Source organism: Molossus molossus, unplaced genomic scaffold (genome assembly GCF_014108415.1).
Source record: "Molossus molossus isolate mMolMol1 unplaced genomic scaffold, mMolMol1.p scaffold_m16_p_1, whole genome shotgun sequence".
In the NCBI taxonomy this organism is placed as follows: domain Eukaryota; kingdom Metazoa; phylum Chordata; class Mammalia; order Chiroptera; family Molossidae; genus Molossus; species Molossus molossus.
This window is the reverse complement of record NW_023425344.1, coordinates 183369779-183394682: the sequence shown is the minus strand read 5'-3', so window position 1 is coordinate 183394682 and position 24904 is coordinate 183369779. Positions and strand designations below refer to the sequence as shown.

The 24904-nt window shown below is 36.8% G+C and overlaps 1 protein-coding gene and 1 pseudogene across 6 annotated transcripts in view; one reads left to right on the top strand and one right to left on the bottom strand.

Annotated features, from left to right (window-relative positions):
- The window catches only part of CTDSPL2 (CTD small phosphatase like 2), a 92883-nt gene that overhangs the window by 8646 nt on the left and 59333 nt on the right, over nt 1–24904 (bottom strand). For all 6 annotated transcript variants that reach the window (XM_036260250.1, XM_036260261.1, XM_036260258.1 and 3 more), the window contains exons 5-8: nt 16046–16261; nt 11628–11706; nt 11230–11341; nt 8775–8861 (exon numbers count right to left, since the gene is read on the bottom strand). In XM_036260250.1, the coding sequence (XP_036116143.1) occupies nt 8775–8861; nt 11230–11341; nt 11628–11706; nt 16046–16261 (494 nt within the window). The remainder of the gene's footprint in view (nt 1–8774; nt 8862–11229; nt 11342–11627; nt 11707–16045; nt 16262–24904) is intronic.
- LOC118629079 lies at nt 22456–24766 on the top strand (annotated as a pseudogene).

The following is a 24904-nucleotide window of genomic DNA, read 5'->3' as shown; positions in this document are numbered from 1 at the left end:
TAACTTCCAATGGGCATAAAACAATGCCAAATATAGGGTAAATACTCAATAAAAATCTGTAGAGTAAATGAAATACAACTGCCTAAAAGTAAGCCACACAGACAAAATAGAGAGGTAAGCCTACATGACTACATAAGGACAACTATCAAATTTCTTCAACAACTTAATCACTTGAGTAAAACAAATTTTGAACAATTATTAATATGCTAATAATATCATCTAATCCCACCCCAGGCTAAAATAATAAAGGCTTACTTGTTTTAATCCTATTAGGTGTTTTATCTCAATTTCTTGACTAGCCAAAAAAAAGGTAAACCACCTACCCCTAGCTAATAAAAATAACCAAATCTTTAGTATCCAATCACTATCATTTAGGATGAGTTACAAAACCTTTAACTAGCTCTGACCTAAGCACCGAAGGGTCTTGGGTTCAATTCCTGATCAAGGGCATGTACCTGGATTGCAGTTGCAGGTTCAATCCCTGCCCCCACCCCCCAAGTGTAGGAGGCAACCAATTGATGTCTCTCTCTTCCTCCCTCCCACTCTCTCTAAAAATCAATGGAAGAAATACTCTCAGGTGAGGATTAAAAAAATAAAAACAACTTTAACAGAGTTTCTAATTAATTTTAACATTTTCATCTTAAAATATTTAGTATAGCCTGTAGCCTTGGTTTAAAACCACACACTTTACTTGTTTGGTAATCCAAGTAACTGACAGATATAAGATATATTACTACCTTAACTGACAAAATAATTTTTTGTAAAATAATTTTTCTTTATTGATTTTAGAGAGAGGGGAAGAGAGAGAGAGAGCCATAGATGAGAGAGAACATCAGTTGGCTGCCTCCTGCATAACCCCTACTGGGGATCAGACCCACAACCTGGGCACGTACCCTGACCAGAAATCGAACAGGCGACCTCTTGGTGCATGGATCAACGCTCAGCCACTGAGCCACACCAGCTGGGCAAGTCTGAATTGTATTAACATACAGATACACACATAGGCATGCCTCCTAATGCTTCTAAATCTATTCCACAGATGCTCAACTCCATTTTTCTCTCCTAAATAACAAAGATTCATGTCCTGAGTTGCCTACTTCCTATTTCTACATTCTTTCTCTATTATTTCAGCAACCATCCTTCAAACTTGCAATTCTTCAAAACCATGTTGTCTCCCAAATATAAGACTATGCCAAAAGTTTCATTTCAGTCTGGTATGTATATATATGTTTCTCCTAATATACTGCAATTATTTTAGCTGCATTACAAATAGTTTTAATCTTCTACCTACCAGTAAACCAAATATATTTTGAAATAAGTTGACTTTAAAAATAATGTATAATGCAATAAGAAATAATCATTATATAAAAATATAATACCCAGACATGTCTTCAGTAAGATTTATTGCTCCAAATAGGTATTTATGAATAGGTTCATTATTGAAAAGTTTTAAAATATAATATATTATACTAGTATCAGCTAAACAGTAATAATGGGACTGATTTTATCAAATTTAAATTTTATACAAAAAAGTAATAAATATATAACAGAAAAATAACATTACATTAACAAAACTTAAGATGAACAATACCTGACAGTTAGCCTGTACTTGTATTAAGACAATGAACATGTTCTATAACTGTGTACATAGATGGTCCTAATAGGTTATAAATGGTTAACAGAACTAAATTTAATAAGAGCAGTCATTAAAATAGCAATCCAGTTATAAATTGATTATAAATATTGTGTGATAAAGTCTGTCTAAATTAAAATCCATGTCTAAGTATGCAATGTCAAATTATATATACTGAGTGATTTCTGTTTACTAAACTTTTATCTATTATCATATTTTTAGCAGCATGACACACAAAAAATAAGATACTGAAAGAAAAGCAGTTTCAATTTGTCAGCAAGTGATTGTGCAAAAAAAAGGCAGCTTTAAGCACACATTTAATATGACCTTAACATATTCAACGTGAAACATCTTTAATCATTTTTCTGTGATATCCTTAGAACATATTGCTACACTGTTGTAGGTTAGAAAAAAAAAAAAAGATAAATTCCATGAAACTCATCCACTTAAGAGTATGGCACCTTTAAATGAAAAACAATTTGCGAATGCTATTTATTTCACTTATTTCATTGGCAGTAAGAATGTAAAGAAGTAGAAAACTAACAAAGCTGGGAATGTGAAGAATGAGATGCTACAAATAAGTGAAATATCTTAGTATTAATAGAAACCACAGGAATAACCCTTCTATACACCTGTCTCCTCATCTATAAAATGGATATCATTGTACCTACCTCATAGGGTTGTGAGGATTAAATAAATCAATGCATTTAAAGTACCTAGAACAGTGCCTGACACAGTGAAACTACCAATAGCTATTACTACTATCCATCTTACTATTTAAAAGCAATCTATGTTAAGGAAAATAGCTGGAATGATTCTATGGGGCAGAATTGGGCAACCTTAACTCAAAAAGCCCCAAGGCTACAAACTGTATTTTTAGAAGAGGGACAGTAATAAGTTGATAGCTTAATTATTCAATGTGCTTAACATTTTTAAAGACTTTTTGAAAAAAGAATTTTTTTTTTGTTACAGATGTTTCTCTAAAGACTTTTTATAAAATGTTTTTAAATTGATTTTTGGAGAGAGGGGAGAAGGAGAGGAAAAGAGAGGGAAACATTGATGAGAGAGAAACATCAATCAACTGCCTACTGCATGCCCCCTACTGGGGATCAAGCCCAAAACCTGGGCATGTGCCCTTACCGGGAATCAAACCCTGCAACCTCTTGGTATATGGGTTGATGATCAACCACTGAACCACACTGGCTGGGCACTTAATATTTTCTTAACCTCAATACCAGAGCATGGAGTCAAAACCCCAACCCTCTCCACTGAAAGACATTTGCTCAGGTAGGCCCTGTGGAGGCTTCAACTTTATAACTGGGTGATTTCACAGTCATCTTTTCACACAGTTCCAGTAAGAGTTAGATGGCTGGCGGGGATAGTATTTGTAGGTGGATCGATCTGGGTATGAATAGGTAAATACTAAAATATCAGAACCAATATAAACAAAAACAATTTTTAAAATCCCTAAACTAAAAGCTTTTGCAAAACCTTATATTTTATTAAGTAGAAATAAATTTAAAAAGGAATTTTCTTATAGAAACCAAATGGGATAAAGTGAAGCTTAATATATTCTTATAAATGATATAGTAAAAGTTAGCAACAAAGAATAATTTTCAAGTAAAACCAGTCAATTATGTGTATATTTTAATTTAAATGTGTACATTATATTTGTGTATATATACAAAATACTGATGTGCTTATATTAAAATAAAGTTTAGCCATTTTAAGAACAAAAAAGGCCTTTGTAGAAAAATTAAAAAGCTGCCTTTGACTAGCCCTAGCCGGTTTGGCTCAGCGGTTAGAGCGTCAACCCGCGGATCCAAGAGTCGCTTGCAGGTTAGATTCTGGTCAAGGACTCTGGCCTTGGTTATGGTTTGGTCCCCAGCCCTGGTCAGGGTTGTGTGGGAGGCAACCAATTGATGTGTCTCTCTCACATTGATTTTTCTATCTCTCCCTTCCACTCCAACTGAAAAAAATAGAAAAATATCCTCAGGTGAGGATAAACCAAAACAAAACAAAAAACAAATTCTAAACTTTTAAGTCTCCAAATTTATTATGCTTAGTAAAACAACTGTCACCCTCTCCTGAATTTGCAGAACATTTTCAGCTGTTAAACAAGAACTTCCTGTGTATTTTTAAATAATTGCTTCTAATTTTAAAATACATTTACAAAGAATTCCCCATGAAATACATTTTATCTTTGAGAAGTAAATAATTATACGTTTCAGCTATATTGTTCCTTTTTTAACCTAAAAATTAATAATGAATAATTATGATTAAAAAAATGAGTGCCAATGACAATACTTACTAATAAGGAAAGTTACTTTAAAATCGATTTTAATATTTACCTACAATTAATTATCAAAATATTTCTAGGCCCTGGCCAGTTTGGCTCAGCGGTTGGAGCATCGACCTGCAGTCCAGAGAGTCCCGGGTTCAGTTTCTGCTAAGGGCACATACCTCAGTTGCAGTTTGTCCCCAGCCCTGGTTGGGGTTGTGTGGGTGGCGACCAGTCGATGTGTCTCTCTCATGTTGATGTTTCTCTCTCTCTCTCCCTCCCTCTCTCCCTCTCACTCTGTCTGAAGATAAATGCAATAGTGTCCTCAGGTGAGGATAAAAAAGAAAAAATATTTTTCTAAACCAGCTAAAATATTACTCCTCAATACTAAGTGTCCATGACAACAAATGTTTTAAGACACAAATATATATACTACTTTTGTACAACAAAATTATGCTTTATGAAGGTCAAAATAAAATGCCTCTTGGTTACTGTCAATTTAAGTCAGAGCTTGAGAAGAAAAAACTTGATTAGGTATTTACTACAAAATCCTCCATTTAAATGATTGCCTTTTATCCTTCATGAAGCAAAAATAATGATGACATTCCTGGGAAAGATTAGAGAAGGGACAGAAGCCTCTTGTTCGATGGTATAAAATATTTGAGATTCTTATAAAAATTATCCTAGGCTGTAAGGTCCTCAAGAAAACAAACAAACTATAATAATGGGGAAGAGGCTGAGCTTGACTAAACATGAAGTTTCCCACCCACTTCTCCCCCCAACTTCTCCCATAAAAACAATCTCTACTAATAAAGTATCCTTTAGCAAGGAGCTCTCTAGAGGATCCTATCTCTCCTTGAGTGCTTACCACAATCTGATTTCTGGACAGCTGACCCAAAGTTTGTTGATTTTACTGATCTTCAGAAAGCCACTGACTGGCTAAAGTCTTATAGGTGAATAGAGTAAAAAATCAGATGGCCCTGCCATACTTTACAGAACGAGTAGTTGGACAACACAGTTACGTTTGGCTGCACTGTGGTGAAACATATGAGGCATCTTCTTTTTGTCTTCAATTAGCCACGTTTGGGCTGAGTAGCTCTATTACATCTTCAAAAAACTGAGCTCCAGTTCTTGATGGAGACAGAGGAAGGTCATTGAGGAGGTGGTTCAGCTCAAGAGCTAAGTGAAAAATCTGTCTTTTGATTCAGTCCTGCTTGTGGATAGAAGTCATCTTCTGGATGGAAGAGGGAGTGAGATGACCTAGAGTCTTGAATTGGTGGATCTGCAGGAACAGAAACTAAATACAGTGGAGACCTCTTAACTGAGTAACACCACGAGATGGATTTCCTGACAATGTGTCAATATAAGCTAAATATAAAGATTGAACATGTGCATTGGGACTGATCATGCACTTGTTTCTCCAGATATCAAATGCATTTGTACCATTCTATAAATAAATATTTTCCCAATAACTAACTGCAAAACAATTTATGGCAAAAGTACCAATGTAAGAGGGGGGAAGACCCATTCAAACAAAAATCTATACACTTTGTCTTTGTGAGTATCATACCCTCACTTAAAAAAAAAAATCAGTTCTTCTTTCGAATTACTTTCGATCCATAGACACAAACTATAATCTGTCTATCCATATAGTGTCAGTGGTTAACATACATCAGATTTTGAGTTGAAATTTCTAGGTATTTTTCTTATCCCCTAGAAATGGAATTCAAGTATACTCAAGGTGCTAAACTGAAGCATGAAGAATCTACCTGCTGGTAAATTCTAAGACTTGCAGTAACTAAGTTGACTCCTACTTATCAATCAAAGGAAGAATACATAGATCATGAAGTCAGGCAATCTTTACATGTGAGTAGTGGCCACCTTAAATTACCCTTCAAATTTTCATCTAAAAAAACCCTAAGAAAGTCTACAACCAGATTAGAATGGATATAATTTTAAATTTCTCTAAATATTAACAAGAATTTTGATGAACATTTGATTACCTATTTCCCCTTAAAAAGAATCTGAATATGTAAATTTACTGTATATACTCTCATAATAATTAGACCAAGGGTCAGCAAGTTACGGCCTATTGGCCAAATCCAAACTGTCACTTAATTTGTAAATAAAGTTTTATTTGTACACAGCCACACTTAACAGTTATGTACCATCTATAACTACTTTCATGCTTCAATGGCAGTAAAAACAGTTGCAACAGAGACTAAAAAACCTAAAATATTAACAAATGGCCCTTTATAGGAAAAGGTTTGCCCAACCCCGATATTATAGACAATTATGAAAACACATGTATGACAATTTACACTTTACACTGTTTTAAAAGAAAGAAATATAACAAATAGATTTAAAATTAGGTATAGCTCAACCATAACAAACTTACCACAAAAAGAAAGCAAAAGTAAAATAAGTCCCTAGAGGACAGTATCTGGCTTTGAATCAGATGAAGAATTTGATCCTATCTCAACTTTACTTTTTAATTTTTAAGAGTATATATACATAAATGCTATGGAGCATATTAAGAGTATGGAAATAAATGCCATGGAATTGTTCGCTTAAAAATAGTTAACTTTATATTGTGAATTTCACCTCAATACATTACTTTTTAAAAGAGTATATACAGTACTTTACAGGTTTCTACCTTTAAGTGGGCCACACTATATTGCAGTGGTTAAATATGTAAGTTACATCTTACCTAATAATGTGGTTTCTCCAAAATCTCTTAGATCATCTCAGACCCTTGTGTATATTTCTTCTTTGCCAGTAGATGGAGACAACACCACTGAAAGTTTAAAAGACATCATTCCCTGTTTAAAGGGAGCTTGCTGGTCTGAAAACTTGGGGGAACTCTAATCCAAGATTTCTTCAAGTTATTTTTTTTAAAGCAGACAGAATAGCCATGCCAAAACCAGAAATCCAAGGAAATTACCCAATATTAACTATGGACATCCTCAAAAATTTACTGAAGGGGAACTAAATTCTGTACATGATGTAAGTAACTAAATCATAATATTAAATTGCAATCATCTCTATAACTTTTAAGATTGAAACTTCCATCTCATTGCTCCTGATTTAGGCAATATCATTTATTTTTTCAGTTTCAGAAAGTATAACTCAGAATATATAAGAAAAAGAGTTCTTTGAATTCAACAGAGGTAGTAGTACAGTACATACAGGATTTTATAAGTATTAGTCATATGCACTGCTAGAATCCTTTAATTCAAAATAAGACAACTATCCAGATCCACATGAAAATAATAAGAAGTTAATAAAGAAGAGATTAAATGAAGCAGAATTGATCAAAGTAGTAAGAAAAAATTCAATTTTATGGTCACACTGAAAAGAAATTCTCATGAAGGAGAAAGATCAAACTCCTACTTTCTAAGTTTCTTATTTCACTATTAAAAATTACATAAACAGACCAAAACCATCTTCAAGAAATGAACTTCAAATCTGAAAGTTTAAGACGTCAACTCAAAATAATTTAAATTTTAAGTAACAGCTTTATTTTCAAAATTCAGAGCCTGAAAACCATTGTTCTAAGTGCAACTTTGCACAACCAAAAAAAAAAAAAAGAGGTATCAAGCTAAAAAAGAGAGAACTAAAATATTCCTATACTATGTTTATTTGTCAAAAGACTCCTGTGCACTAAACAAGAACAACCTATTGGCAGGTAAATCTTTTTCTTAATAAGACATTACCTTAAACCAAATCCGTTAAAATGGAATAAATCCCCTATTTTTATGTATATTTTGCTCACTCTCTGATCATGTATCAGAACTAAAACCAGTTTCCATAACAGGGAAATGAATTATAGTACTTAGATATTACCATACCTACAATACCTATCTAGGTTCAACTAGAACAGACAAAAACTGCTAAAATAAATCCTCTTAAAACTCATTACAAAGTAAAAGTAGACTCTGAACCACAAGCTTCTATTTAATTCTGAAACTGAAAACTAGACCCAAGTTCTAACTGCCTATTAAAAGCAAATAAACAACCATAAACACCTTTTCACCATCTTCATGGTCAATGTTCTGTGGCTTTACTTAGTTAATCCTTGGGTTGGCTTCCTCTTGACAAACAATAAGCATTTAGATCCTTTTCCAGTCCTTCAACAACTGGTATGTATGAAGGTAATACTAATTAAATAACAACCATCACCACAGAAAGGCACTTTCCTTGCAATTTTCAAAGTATATTCACATATATTAATTCAAACTTTATGTTAGGAAAATCACAAACATAATGTAAAAACTATGACCAACACATAAAAATGTAATTCACAGTGAAATGTAAGTATCTATATTTTGCACTGTTACCTGTTCAACAACACAGATGAGAGAGAAATGCTGATACCCAATTTTTTTAAGTAAACCAATAACTAGAAGAGTATCCTGGAATTCTGTGATGATTATAAAGTAGATCAACCAAACTGCTATCTACAGACCATATTACCACAAAAGGAAATACGAATGACCAACAAGGAATAAGTTTTCTTTGTATCATTTGGATTTTGGAGAAAAATAAAACATATCAGGTATTAACCTGGCAAGTTCTTCTTAGGGATCTATGATGTCAGTGCTCCTGCCTCCACCTGCTGGCAAATAGATTATAAAACTAACAGAGATCACTTGGTAAAAAAAATTCACCTTTTTGGTAACAAATTAATGTTGTTTTATGTAATTATTTAGTATGATGCTACTCTGTGTTAATAAATCATTAAAGTATTGATGAAATCCAATACAAACCACATTAAACTTCACCAAAAAAAAAAAGAATTTCTTAGTTCAGAATGTTATCTAACAGGCCAAAAATCGAGTTAAAATTTTTTTTAATTACCTGATAAATGACATCTTGAAAAAGGACTGGAAAAGTAAGTGCTGCGTCTTCTAGTTCATTTAGACTACAGTGTACTAGTGTTTCATCCTTAAAATAAAAAACACATATTAAATGAACCAAGATATTAAAAGAAATTTCCAAGGATAATTTTATATACCCATGATCACCAAAAACATCTATTCAAGCATCCATTCATAAATGGAATTTTATGTTCATCATACATCACTGTGTGAAACAGAGCAATTTGGACAGACTTTTTAAAATTATTGATTTGAGAGAGAGAAAGAAGAAGGGGGAAAGAGAGAAAGAAACATTGATTTGTTGTTGCACTTATTTATGCATTCATTGGTTGCTTCTTGTACAGGCTCTGACCAGGGATTGAACCGCAATCTTGGTGTACCGTGGACAATATTCTAACCAATTGAACTACCTAGCCAGATTGAACAAAATTTTCTAAGTCACTGTTTCTCTGGTGTGGTCCCTGAACCAGCAAGCAGCATCAACATCATCTGGGAACCAGTCAGAAACAAAAATTCTCCAACTGTCTTTCTGATAATTCAGAAACTGTTTTAACAAGCCCTTCAGGTGATTCCGATGCATGTTCAAGTTTGAGAACCACTGGCTCTGAGTTCCAACTTTTTGTTTAGTACACCATATATATACTGGGGTTTTTTTTGTTTTTTGTTTTGGAAAAAAAAAAATTAACAAATGGAAGTTTAGAATCTAATTATTACATATATTCAAAAAAATGCATATCTTCTATTCACATAGCTCCTTATCCTTAAATCTTTTTTTAAAAAATATTTTTCCTTTATTGATTTTAGAGAGAAAGGAAGGGAGAAGGTGAGAGATAGAAACATCAATGAGAAAGAACATCGACTGGCCACCTCCTGCATGCCCCCCACTGGGGATTTGGCCTATAACCTGGGCCTGTGCCCTGACCGAGAATCGAACTGGTAACCTCTTGGTGCATGGGTTGATGCTCAACCACAGAGCCACACCAGCCGGGCAAATCTTTTATTAAAATGGATGTTTTAGTACCTGCTGAATGTTTTCAGACAGAAACACTGTTTAACTAAATTAGCAGTCAATGAAGACTTGCCATCTTTGATTACCAAACGCTGTTTTCTCACTAAAGGAATAAGGCAAGGATCACTCAATCTAAGATATCTGCAAATATTTGTATTTCTCAAATTCTGAATGATTTAAAAAAAAAATAAGGCTTCCATTTATAGTAAGTGAAAAAACTTAAAAAACTTGTCTATCTCAAATTTTTCAATGCATTTAAGATTGATTAAAATAAAACACAAATGTTCATATCCTGTTATTCCACATCTTACTAGCTGGAATGTTCCTTTTAACCTAAAGTTAAACTTTTAGGAGGCAAATAGCATATACTTCATTTCCTTAAAAAAGGTATTCTTTCCTGCAACTGAGTCATAACTAATTCTACCACTTCATCTATAGCCTGACTTTGCCCACTCTGCTTTATCCACTTCTGTAAAATAACTCAGCCAAGATCTTTATTTCTGTTTGTCTTTACATTGAATTAAAAATTACATGGCCAGACTGCCTGGTGTGCTTCAGTGGACTGAGCATTGTCTCATGGACTGAGAGGTCCCCAATTCGATTCCCGGTCAGAGAACATGCCCAGGTTTCAGGCTCCATCCCCAGCAGGAGGTGTGCAGGAGGCAGCTGGTCAATGTATCTCTCTCACATAAATGTTTCTATCTCTCTCCCCCTTCCTCTCTCTCTAAAAATACAATAAAAACATAGTTAAAAAAAATTTTTTTTAAATTTTAGAATACATACAACATGTTTATAGTATATATGTTAAGACTATTCAATCACTTATATTCTTTTAGGTATTTTGGACTGGTATTTTATTTTTTATCCTCACCCTAGGACATTTTTCCATATTTTGTTCAGATAGAGTGGAAGGGAGAGACAGAGAGAGAAACATCGACGTGAAAGGGACACATCGAGTGGTTGCCACCCACATGACCCAACCAGGGCCGGGGACAAACTGCAACCGAGGTACGTGCCCCTAGTGGGAACCGAACCCGGGTCTCTCCAGACTTCAGGCTGACGCTCCAACCACTGAGCCAAACCAGCCAGGGCTTGGGCTGGTATTTTTTTTTTTTTTTATCCTCACCCGAGGATATTTTTCCATTTTTTGTACAGATAGAGTGGGAGGGAGAGAGAGGAAGGGAGAGAGAGAGAGAAACATCGACATGAAGGGACACATCGAGTGGCCGCCACCCGCACGACCAACCAGGGCTGGGGAAAAACTGCAACCGAAGTACGTGCCCTTAGCGGGAACCGAACCCGGGTCTCTCCGGACCGCAGGCCGACGCTCTAACCGCTGAGCCAAACTGGCCAGGGCTTGGGCTGGTATTTTAAAAGAGTAATTTAATTCCTTTATTTTTCTTATGTCTGCAAATAATATACTTACCAGGTCTAAAACTAGGGAGAATTCTGGTGTGCTTCTTGTTTTCAGTGGAAGAGCAGGTTTTCTATTTAGTTGTTCTTCTGTCAGTGGTGGAACATGTTTGATGAAATAATAGCTATAAATCAAATTTTAAAAAAATTTCAACATTTCTACTTTTTATAAATAAAAAATACATTATTAAATTCAGCCCATCTTTAATTAAATAACACACATTTAACTAGTAAACCAAATGTGTAAAATGTAAATTAAACTGAAAATATACAAATTAGTATTTCAGGAACTCAGTGAAAGCATTAATACCTATAGGTCACATGCTCTTTGCAATATACCATCCAGCTACCCCTCCACACATATATACTCTCGTTCTGCTCCAAGAAGGAAAGAAAAAGAAAGGAACTTACGGGTCAAATACTTCCCAGTCTTCTTCATAGGTGGCTTCTGCATGGGCTGATGAATAACCACTATCTGGAGTTATTGGTGCTATTTAATAAAATGAAAAATAAAATGTTACTTTTATTCACTTAATTTTGCCATGAAGTATACATTTTACTGCTTTTATATAAGATCTTCCTGAAGCCCTGTATATTTTAGGTTAAAGATAAGGCAGAAATAATTTCTAAACAGTATTTAAAAGCAAATTTACTAGCATATAGCTCTAATTCCAGATCCAAAGGAAAAAACTACCGATACAGACAAAATGGTAAGCTATAACAACATGGCTAGCAGAACTAAAAAATCCTAAGAAAAAATTTACCATTTACTATATAAAAAACATTCCATATAATTCAATTTCTAAGTGAAATGTGTTTAAATACATAACTATAAAAATTTCATGGTACTCTTATAGCAGCAATACTTCACAAAGTGCCTTGTACATACAGGCAGTCAATATATGTGTGCTCATAATAGATCCAAAGCTAGATTTTAACCTATATACATGAACAGTCTTTAGAGGTCCATCCATGAATCCCTTGAAGACTTATGAAAAAATGTTGTGTGTACATTTTTCCAGAAATCTCAAGGCTGTCTATGATCCGAAATACTCTATAAAGAAATCACTGCTTTACAAGATCCATTATTTTACTTATAAAGTACAAGCAACTTAAAATAATCATTCCATGACACGTAATTCGGTCTATGTTTTAGTTAAAATTGTATCAACTGATAGACCTTTAGAAATTATGTTGGGAATTTTCTAAGACAAGAATTACAACTTAAATTCAAAGAAAGGAAAAAGATAACCAACAAACTAAACAAGTAATATCTTACAGATAAAAGTTTAAGGTGGATACTACAGACTGAATGTGCCCGCCTCCTTCCGCCCCCAACTTTTATACATTGATACCCAATCCTCGATATATTTGGAGGTGGAGCCTTTGGGAAGGTCATGAGGTCATGAAGATGGCTTTGTGATTGGGATTAGTGACCTTCACAGAGTTCACATAGCTTCTGCCATGTACACAGTGAGAAAATAGCTGTCTGTGAACCAGAAAGTAGACCTTCACCAGACACTAATGCTGTCAACATTTTGACTTGGGTTTCTCAGCCTCCTGAACTGTGAGAATTACATTGTGTTATATAGCAGCCTGAAAGAACTAAGATAGTGGAAATCAATAAAAATTGCTGTAATTTTTGTAACAACTTTATATCAATTGAACAGTTCACTGGCACAAGGGGATAATGGAAAAATATATCTTCCAAACACTTCTATTTTAAATTCCTATTAACCTCAGAGAAAGGGAATAAGGAGGATTTGAGTACCCTTCATGCTAATAAGCATTTTTCATATTTCATCTCTCCTACCTCAAAACCCTGAATTATTATTATTACCATTTTAAAGCTAAGAAAACCAACTCACAGATCTTAAATAAATCATCCAAGGTCACAAAGCTAAGTAAATGGTAGAGCCAGCCTCCTCTTTCTCTCTCTCTCTCTCTCTCTCTCTTTTTTTTTTTGCTACACCCTTGAAGTTAGGGAAAAGTAATAACTTTGTCTCTAATACTAATTTTTTTTTTCTTTATTGGTTTTAGAGAGAGAAAGGGAGAGGGAGAGAGAGATAGAAACATCGATGAGAGAACATCAATTGGCTACCTCCTGCATGCTCCCCCACTGGGGATTTGGCTCACAACCTGGGCATGTACCCTGATGGGGAATTGAACCAGTGACCTCTTGGTGCATGGGTCGACGCTCAATCCATTGACCTACACTGGCTGGGCCCTGTTACTATTTTAATAACTGGAAATTTGTACATTTTTTTTTATCCTCACCTGAGGACACTTTTTTTTTTTCATTTTTTGTTCAGATAGAGTGGGAGGGAGGGAGAGAAAGAGAAACATCAATATGAAAGGGACACATCAAGTGGCTGCCTCCTGCACAACCCAACCAGGGCCGGGGACAAACTGCAACCGAGGTACGTGCCCTTGGCGGGAACCAAACCCAGGTCTCTCTGGACCACAGGCCGATGCTCTAACCACTGAGCCAAACCGGCCAGGGCGCAATTTGTACTTCTTATTTCACTTAGCATAACACCCTCTAGTTCAGCCATATTATTCCAGATGGCAAGATTTCATTCTTTTTTTTTTTTTTTTTTTTTATCCTCACCCGAGGATATTTTTCCATTTTTTGTTCAGATAGAGTGGGAGGGAGAGAGAGGGAGAGAGAGAGAGAGAAACATCGATGTGAAGGGACACATCGAGTAGCTGCCACCCGCACGACCAACAAGGGCCGGGGACAAACTGCAACCGAGGTACGTGCCCTTAGCGGGAACCGAACCCGGGTCTCTCTGTACCACAGGCCAACGCTCCAACCGCTGAGCCAAACCGGCCAGGGCAAGATTTCATTCTTTATTATGGCTGAGTAATATTCCACTGTTCATTTATTTTGAATAGCACTCACCACACTGTATAGTTATTTTTGTGTATACCTGACTCATCAATTAGATCGTGTACTCTTCAGGGTCAAGGAGTGAATCTACTCATCTTTATAAACAGTGCCCATCACAAAAACAGGTGTTCAATAAGTGTTAGGGGAATAAACAAATGAGACAACTGGAATAAATCCTACTTTTCCCCCCTCTAGAAACCCCTAAGGTTATAGAAATCCCTTCTCTATCTTCACAGTTGTCAGATAAAATGAATAGAAAAGTTTATACAAGAGAATAAAAATATAGAAAAAAACATCAAACTGGAAGCCAAAAGCCCTGGACTTTACCATTCAATAGCCTATAACACTGGGAAAAGTAATTAGCATAAAATGATAGGTCAACAGTAGGTTCATTTGAAGTCTTATCCACCCAAGAATGAACTATGTGTACAATCCATGTTGATCTGCTTGTTAGATTCAGTATTATTCTTAAATTATACCATAATTTAACATTATAGATAATAACATCATAATGTTTAACAGAGGCATTAATTTTCTGATAAATTTAAAATCAATCTCTATTATGCCACTTTTCTCTTCATATTGTTATTATAGGCTGAAGTTTCATAGTTGTATGCATTTTTCTTTCAATGTTTTGTACTATTTCAAGGATTTTTTTTTTTTTTTTTATCCTCACCCGAGGACATTTTTTTATTTTTTGTTCAGATAGAGTAGAAGGAAGAGAGAGAGAGAGAAACATCGACGTGAAAGGGACACATCGAGTGGCTGCCACCCACACGACCCAACCAGGGCCGGGGACAAACTGCAACCGAGGTACGTGCCCTTAGCGGGAACCGAACCCGGGTCTCTCTGAACCGCAGGCCGAAGCTCTAACCGCTGAGACAAACCGGCCAGGGCTATTTCAAGGATTTTTTAAAAAGTTTGCCCTTTATATTCAACCGAAGAACATCATTCTACTTCCGTATACCAAATTATATTTCTTAACCAATACATATGTACTAGGCTCTTTCAAATATTTAGTACCAAAAGGAATTAAAAAAAAAAATCCAAAATAACAGTCTAAAATCTTCACTTTCTAGGAAAAAATGGTCTTCAATTTTATTTCTGCTTTTAAGCATTATGAAACACAATTTCATCTTTATAGGTCTATCACAACCCCTCAGAGGTATATAAAAAAAAACAAAACAAAACAGAGGTACTGTTTTTCTACATTTCTATGACAACTTGTTCAGGAACTCAACTATTTATGTAGACCTTTATAAAGATCCAGAATTAGGCTACAAAGCTTCTGTATAGGGAGAGATCCAAGAACAAAATGTCATATATGTAGGAAACAAATCTGAAGGTATGAGACTACCTCTAGGTAGAAACTTCAGACCTATAAGGGTCTAAGACTGTTACATTTATAATAATTATATTCATAAAATAAGCACGTATTTTGCTATGTTAAATTTCTCTAAGTAGTAAAACTGGTACAATAAATAATTAACCTGTAAAATATCAATATTAGCCCGGCTGGTGTGGCTCAGTGGTTGAGCATCGACTCACACACCAAGAGGTCATCAGTTTTGATTCCCGGTCAGGGCACATGCCCAGGTTGTGGGCCTGATCCTCAGTGGGGGGCATGCAGGAGACAGCCAATCAATGTTCTCTCTCATCAATGTCTCTCTCTCTCTCTCCCCCACCTTTCTCTCTAGTATCAAAACAGAAAATAATAAAATAAAAAAAATCAACATTAATATCGAATCAAAACAATCTTTTTTAAAAATTCAATTTCCAAGTGACTAAATTTTGGGGAGAAAGTTTTATTTCCAATTTTAATTTTCCTAACTTCAAGAAAGAATAACTCATACATTTAATGTACATATTTAAGAAAAATATGAAATACTGTATTTTTATAAACTATTCTTGAAGATGCATAAGACATTTTCCTCACCTGTAAGGGGTGGGATATCACGATTAACTGTTTCTTCTGCTTCTTCTAAACCATTATTTATTGATGGCCTCACTTGAACTGCTTGATTTGAGTAAGCTGCTCCATTAGTTGATGTAGTAGTACTGGTAGTGATTTCATCCACCTGTTCCATATCAAGTTGTTTTACTATCTCTTCAGCTTCCACAGCCTGTCCTGGGGAATCGGATCCTGATGTTCCTGAAATCATGATTTGGTGTACTTACAATCATCATTTAAAAATTCACAGGGGTGGGAGAATAAAACATGTTGTTTAAGGGTACAAATTTACAAAGTTTAATAAATAAGCCCTAGAGATCTAGTGCACAGTATAGTAAATATAGACAATATAGCATTATAATCATCAAACTTGCTAAGAGAGTAGGACTTAATTTTTCTAACCAATATAAAGAAAGGGTAATTATGGACCATGATAGCTGTGCTAATTATAATAGCTTTCATATTACAATATATAAATGTACCAAATCAATATGTTATATACCTTAAATTTATACAATGTTGTATGTCAAATATATTTCAATAAAAATAAAATAATTAAAAGCTATAAATACTTAGAAAAACTAAATACAACAAAACAAAGTTGAGGATGCCACTGTTTAGTGAGTCTCTTTTAGACATTTCAAACAATAAGGAATAAAGACTTCTATAAGCTAGAGTAGTATTTGTGAACAAAGTTATGAAGAGTGTTCAAATAGTTTAGAAACACCCATTTATTGTCAGCTATAATTTAGAACTTTTTTTTTGAGATATAATTGACATATATCACTGTTAAGTTTCAGATATACATATTGATTTATACAGTGCAATGACTACCAACTTATACAGTGCAATGACTACCAACTTATTGTTATCATCTCTTTTTAGTGGTTGGAACATTTAAGATCTGTTCTCTTAGCAACTCTGAAATATATAATACAGTATTGTTGACTATAGAACTTCTTTACATTAAAGCAAGTGTCATTTAAGTGCCTACTATGTCTAGGTACTATTTATACATATATATTATCTTCAAACAGCTGCTGATCATTTCAGTACTAAGCATCCTAGCCATTGCGGGCAGTTGTAATTTTTAAACCAGAGGTAATTAGGCAAGAATGAGCTAAATGTTCCCCTAACCATGGGGACCTTTTCATTCTAAGGCACAGGAAGAAATTCTCAACAAGATTCCATCTTAATAAAGATTTAAGTTAGTTTCCTCATTATACTCAGCCATCACCTACATGACCACGCTGCCCAGTTCTTCTTCCATTATGCAATGTCCCCCAACTCTTTCCATTTTTTAATATAATCCTCCAAAACTCATTTTCAACAAAATCAACCTCCAATACTCTCAACTTCCTCACAGAATATTCCTTCTGCTAATTGCTTTAAATGTAACCTTTTTCCAAAAAAAATCTTTCTGATACCCTTTCCTCAAAGCTCTTTATTCTCCTACACTCAACATACTGAATCAAAATTCATTTCTCTATTGTTGCTACCAGAACATTGGTTTCTACTAATGTGTAAAAATTCCTACTCCTTTGAGATTGATGTTTCCTGGCTATATAATTCTTCACTTATCGCTGGCCATCTATTCCCAGCATCCTCTCTTAACCACAGAGGAATTTAACACCTAACTAAATTTAAGCATTGTACTACTGTACTAAATGCCTGGCTAGTTCTTACAGGTGATGCAAATGACTCATCCAATGACTAATCCTCAAAGGTCTTGCCCTCTTTAGCTTCACCTTCATTCATACTGCTCTTTAGTAGTGATTAACATGGCCATAACCTGGACATTAAAAGTAAGAAATTGCTCACCTCTGAAATCTAAAATTCAAATATATTAATTCCCTACCACAACCTCCTAATCTTCTAATTATCTCACATTCCTAATACATGTTGATAATCATGTATGATAAAGGCCAGCCAGCCTCTCTTCTTTTTTAAATAAAATTAACAGCCTCTATTCACTTTATTTTTCTTGTATAAAATTATGTGGTGACCATAGCTAGAGACTGGGTCCTCTGCACAGAAACTCTGGTGTGGGTCTTTACAAAATGGTCAGTGAATTCCTGATAGGAAGACTTGGTGAACACAGTCTCTTTCCAGAGATCAGGAGTGAGATAACTATAGCTTTTATAGATGGTTTTAAAGGTGGCCTTGGCAAAGTTGGCAGTGCAACCCCTGGCCAAGATGTAGCAGTCATCAATACCAGCCATCATCAGCAACTTCTTGGGTACAGGGGCTGAGACTATGCCAGTGCCCCTGGATGCGGGGATAAGGCACACCAGTACAGAGAGAGCCACAGCGGCCAGTCACCTTGCAGGGGACAGTATGGGGCTTGCCAATCTTGTTCTCCCAGTAGCCTCGCTGCACAGGAGAGCTTGGCTAGGAGGATGGCCCCACGATGGCAGTGGCTACTTCCTTCAAGCACTTAACACCCAGACCACCATATCCACTGTAGTCGCCAATGGCGACAAATGCCTTGAACCGGGTCCTCTGGCCAGCGCCAGTCAGTCTCTTTCATTCCAAACACCCCTCAATAGTTTCTTCCTCACCATCTTCATCTAGTTAGACTTCATGGTGTATCATTTATTAAACCACTCTCAGGAGCCTCAGTGTCTTTTTGTTCCCTTGTCTTTCCTCTGTCATCCATCATAGAAATCCCTACTGGATCAATCTAGTATACAGGCTTCACAGGAATGAAAACAATACAATTATAAAGACTGTTCATACTCCAGATTAAAAGCCTCTAATCTTAGCTAGGCCTATAGCATGCTGCTCAGAGAGGGAGGGAGAGAGAGAGAGAGTGAGAGAGAGAGAAAGTCAGCTTTTACCTATACCCTCCCAACAACATACATTCTAAACCTTCACTGTTCTCTTTAATTCCTGCCACCAGAATTATCTCAGCAAATGACACCATTTCCTCCTTCAAAGAAAAAACTGTATCTATCAACTTCTACTCAAACATTTATTTCCACACACACCTTCACAGTTTTCCTCCAGCACCAGAGAAAAATGTTTCTTTTCCCTGTTTCTTTCTTTTTTCTAAAGTCAAGCCTTTTTCATTTGTTTGTTTATTTTTAATCCTCACAGGAGATTATTTTTCTATTTATCTTCAGATAGAGTGGGAGGGAGGGCGAGAGAGAAACATCAATGTGAAAGAGACACATCGACTGGTTGCCTTGAGCACAACCCCAATCAGGGCCAGGGACAAACCACAACCGAGGTACATGCCCTTGACTGAAATCAAACCTGGGACTCATTTGTCTATGGGCCGAAGCTCTAACCATTAAGCCCAAGCTAGGGCTCTTCTCCGTCTCAATTCCAATCCTTCTACCTGTTCACTTGATCCCATCCCTGTCAGTAGACTCCAGAAATTTTCTTTGTTAGTTATTTGTTCCTCTATTTTCAACTTCTTCCTCTTAGACCCTTCCCTGAGACTTAAAAACATGCTTGTGTCTAACAAATACAAACCATCCCTTGAGACTTTGTGACTTTTCTAGTTTCTTTCATATTCATGTTTCTCTTCAAAGTAATCTACATTTGCTGCTTCCTTTTTACTTTTTTTTTTTTTTAAATCCTCAGCCAAGGACATTTTTGAATTCATCTTCAGATACAGCAGGAGGAAGAGAAAAAGGAAGAGAGAGAGAGAGAAACATCAACTTGAGAGAGACACAACGACTAGTTGCCACCCACAACCAGGGCTGGGGACAAACAGTAACCGAGTTACGTGCCCTTAGCGGAAACCAAACCCAGGTTTCTCTGGTCCATGGGCCGATGTTCTAACTGCTGAGCCAAACTGGCCAGGGCTCCATTATACTCTTAACTCTGCATATTAGGATTCCAATTCCAACCACTCCTCTGAAGATGTTCTGGCAAAGAAGCCTAATGACTTTTTATTTATTTATTTCATTTTATTTTTATTTATTTATTTTTTTGGTACGTGCCCCTAGCAGGAACCGAACCTGGGACTCTCTGGTCCGCAGGCTGATGCTCCAACCGCTGAGCCAAACCAACCAGGGCTATTTTTATTTTTTAACTGATCTTTTAGAGAGAGAGTGGAAGGGTGAGAGAGCTAGAAACATCGATGTGAGAGACACCCATCAACTGGTTGTCTCCTGCACAACCCTGACGAGGGCTGGGGATCGAACCGCAACCCAGGTACATGCCCTTGTCTGGGAATTGAACCCAAGGGCCAAAAAAAACAGTGCGAAACCAATGACCTTTTCATTGGCAGGTTCATTGGTGTCTTTTCAACGCTCATTGCCTTTTCTTCTATCTTCACAATTGTTTGACCACACAGGTTTTGATACTCTCTTTCCCTTTGGCTTCTATGACACACAGTCTCTCCTGGCTTCCTCGATGTTTCCTTTGCTCTTTTTACTTTGTCCAGTCAAAGTAAAAAACTTTGTTGTTGCCCAAGATTCTGATCTTAGTTGGCTACCAAATAGACCATTTACTCCACTAGTTTCAACTAATACCTAAAAGGTGATAACACCAATGTCTACTGCTTAAACTCAGACATCTAAGCTCCACTCCAGAATGACACATTGCTACTAGACATTTTTATTTATTTTTTAAAATACGTTTTTATTGATTTTTTAGAGAGGAAGGAAGAGAAACATCAATGTGAGAAACATCATTTGGTTGCCTCCTGCACACGCCCCCTACTGGGGACTGAGCCTGCAACCTTGGCATGTGCCCTAACTGGGAACCCAACTGGGACCCTCTCAGCCCATGGGATGATGCTCAATCCACTGAGCCACACCAGCCAAGCTACTAGACATTTTTATTTGGTTGTTTCATGGCATCTCAAACTCAGCATGGCTCAAATTAAATTCAATTATCTCTCTCCCTGGAACTTACTTTTCTGTCTTAAAAATCTAACCTGTGTCACCTTCATCTCTTCACTTTCACCAACAACTCGTGCCCAAAATTTGTCCATTCTATAACTCTGATCTTTTTCCTCTTCTTTAATACCACAATTAGGTTGCATGAAGTCTAACTGCTCTCCCTGCACCCAGCCTCTTTAAAATCACCTACACACTACCACAAAGAGATCTTTAGAAAACACAAATCAGTTCTTAAAGCTCACCAGTTTACAAACCTTTTAATCATCCCCCACTAAGGATAAAGTTCAAATAGCTTACATGTTAGCTCTATAATCTGACTTCTTTATAACTCTATTTTATCCCTTCTTTGCACTCCTCAAATCCAATGCTTCATCTGTGACAAACTAATTTCAGTTTCTCAAATACACTATGCCTTTGCTCATGCTGTTCTTTCCACCTTTATCATTTTTTAAGATTCAGCTTTTCTCCCATCAAGTACGAACCAGGCCCGAACCTGCTTAGCTTATGGTTTCAGACCAGATTGGGCTCATTCAGGGTGGTATGGCCGTAGATTTTTCTCAGCTTTTCTAAGCAGCGTTTTGTGAACTGCCAACCAGAATATAGAATCACTATATTCTTTGAGTACCCCAATGCCCCATACCTCTATCAATGCACTTATAAAAACTTATTATACTTATTTACATATATCTCTTCCTCCTGTAAAAAGCTTCTATTTTTTTTTTAAATCTTCACCAGAGGTTATTTTTCCATTGATTTTCAGATAAAGTGGGAGGGAGTGAGGGAGGGAGGAAGGGAGGGAAGGGGAGGAAGAGAGAGAGAGAGAGAGAGAGAGAGAGAGAGAGAGAGAGAGAGAGAATACGGATGTGAGAAAGACACATAGATTGGTTGCCTCCTGCACAAACCCAACCAGGACCAGGGATTGAATTAGCAACTAAGGTATGTGCCCTTGACCAGAATTGAACCTGCGATTCTTTGGTCAGTAGGCCGATGCTCTAACAGCTGAGTCAAACCAGCCAGGGCAAAACGTAAGCTTCTAGAGAACCGAAACAATGTGTTAATCATCTTTAAATCTCCAGTGACTTTGAAAATGGCTAGAATACACAAGATGCTGAATATTTGTGTAATAAACTAAAATCTTCAAATCACCCTCACATTTAAAAAAGGGTATGTTTTGCCCAGCCGGTGTGGCTCAGTGGTTGAGCGCCAACCCATGCAACAAGAGGTTGCCGGTTCAATTCCGGTCAGGGCACATATCCAGGTTGTGGGCCAAGTCCCTAGTGGAGGGTATGCAGGAGGCGACCAATCGATGTTCTCTCTCACCTATGTTTCTCTCTCTCTCTCACTCTATCTCCCTTCCTCTCTCTAAAATCAATAAAGAATATATATATATATATATATATATATATATATATATTAAACGATTACGGGCATCAGGGACCCCCCTGCTCAGCCTTGGCTTCCAGGTGCCGGGACCCCCAACCTTTGACCCTCGACCCTGCCAGGAGGCCCAGGAGGCAGTAGCGGAGACTGCGCTCCATGTCAGTGTGGTACTGCTACTGCTCCTTGCCCGGGTATTTCACAGTTCTTAAATTGGGTTCATAGGAAGAATTGAAGTGGCCCGTGAACTTGGATGTAAAGAAACTATGGTGACACTGAAATAGAAGGAGAGATTTATAATTGCTTACTGCAATATTTTGGTGATAATTTGGGGCGAAAAGTTAAAGCAATGCCATTAGTTGAAGAAACTTCTTTACTTGAAGATTCATCAGTGACTTTGCCTGTGGTAATAATAGGAAATGGACCTTCAGGGATCTGCCTTTCTTATATGTTATCAGGCTACAGATCATATTTATCATCAGAAGCAGTACATCCAAATATAATCCTACATAGTAAATTACAAGCAGCAAGAAATCTTTCCATTGTTGATCAGGACTTAGAATACTTGTCTGAGGGCCTTGAAGGCCGATCATCAAATCCAGTTGCAGTACTTTTCGACACACTTCTTCATCCAGATGCTGACTTTGGGTATGACTAGCCATCTGTTTTGCATTGGAAATTAGAAAAACATCATTATATCCCTCACTTAGTCCTTGGTAAAGGTCCACCTGGTGGAGCTTGGCATAATATGGAAGGCTCCATGTTGACAATCAGCTTTGGAAATTGAATGGAGTTACCTGGACTTAAATTTAAAGATTGGGTAACTAGCAAACGAAGGTATAAGAAGCCTCTTTGTAGCAATGACTGTGAGCTAGTGTACACTTAGAGCTGCCACAGACTAAGCCAGAGGAACCTAAAAGGGGATCGAGTTATGCCAGAGGAAGTAGCTCGATACTATAAACATTATGTAAAAGTAATGGGTCTTCAGAAGAATTTCAGAGAGAACACTTACATTACCTCTGTTTTAAGACTCTACAGAGATCAGGATGATGGTGGTGGTCAGGACAGAGCTATTTCAGCACAGCATTTACAGATTGAGAAGCCAAAGTTTATCAAGAGAAACTGGGAGACCCGGGGTTATCAGAGAATAGCTGATGGTTCCCATGTTCCTTTCTGTCTCTTTGCTGAGAATGCAGTTCTGGCAACTGGAATGCTGGATTCTCCTGCCCATCTGGAGGTCGAAGGGGAAGATTTTCCTTTTGTATTTCATTCAATTCCTGAATTTGGAGAGGCTGTAAGCCAAGGAAAGTTGCGTGGCAAAGTGGACCCAGTGTTAATTGTAGGTTCTGGGCTCACTGCAGCTGATGCAGTACTGTGTGCTTACATCCCTGTGATTCATGTATTTCGCAGACGAGTAACTGATCCAAGTTTAATTTTCAAGCAGCTTCCTAAAAAGCTGTATCCAGAATACCATATATGATATGTACTCAGTTGTATTCTGCAGACTCAACCCTTTTATCTGATTATACCAGTTTTCCTGAGCACCATTTGCTTTCCTTTAAGCCGGAAATGAAATGCATCCTTCAGAGCGTCTCTGGATTGAAGAAAATATTTAAACTTTCTGCAGCAGCAGTATTGATAGGTTCTCATCCCAACCTGCCTTTTCTAAAGGAGCAAGGCTGTTACTTGGGCCATAACTCAAGTCACCCAATCAACTGTAAGAGTAATCCTGTGGATCCCTGGCTGGTTTGGCTCAGCGGTTAGAGCATCAGCCTGCGGTCCAGAGAGACCCGGGTTCGGTTCCCGCTAAGGGCATGTAGCTCGGTTGCAGTTTGTCCCCGGCCCTGGTTGGGTTGTGTGGGTGGCAGCCACTCGATGTGTCCCTTCCACGTCGATGTTTCTCTCTCTCTCTCTCTCTCTCTCGCTCTCTTCCCCCCTCCCTCCCCCCCTCCCTCCCTCCTACTCTATCTGAACAAAATATCAAAAAATGTCCTTGGGTGAGGATTAAAAAAAAAAAGAGTAATCCTGTGGAAATAGATGCACTTACCTATGAGTGTGTTAAAGAAGCCCACCTTTTTGCATTGGGTCCTTTAGTTGTAGATAATTTTGTTCAATTTTTATTTTTTATTTATTTATTTATTTTTATTCTCACCTGAGGACATTTTTTGATATTTTGTTCAGATAGAGTGGGAGGGAGAGAGAGAGAAAAATCGACGTGAAAGGGACACATCGAGTGGTTGCCACCCGCACAACCCAACCAGGGCCGGAGACAAACTGCAACCGAAGTATATGCCCTTAGTGGGAACCGAACCCGGGTCTCTCCAGACCGCAGGGAAACCGCTGGGCCAAACAGGCCAGGGCTTTTGTTTGATTTTTAAAGGGAGGGGCACTGGGTGTTACACACTGTTTAGCAACAAGACAGAAGAAAAAGCAGCATTTGTTTGTTGAAAGAGGAGGAGGAGATGGATAGCTTAGAGTAGGTTTACAAGTAATTTATATGGACAGTTTATCATTAAAGATTTTTAACTGCTAAAAAAAAGATTACATTCTTTAAAAAAAATGTATGTTTTTATTAATTTTTTTTTTTTAAAGAGAAAGGGAGAGAGAG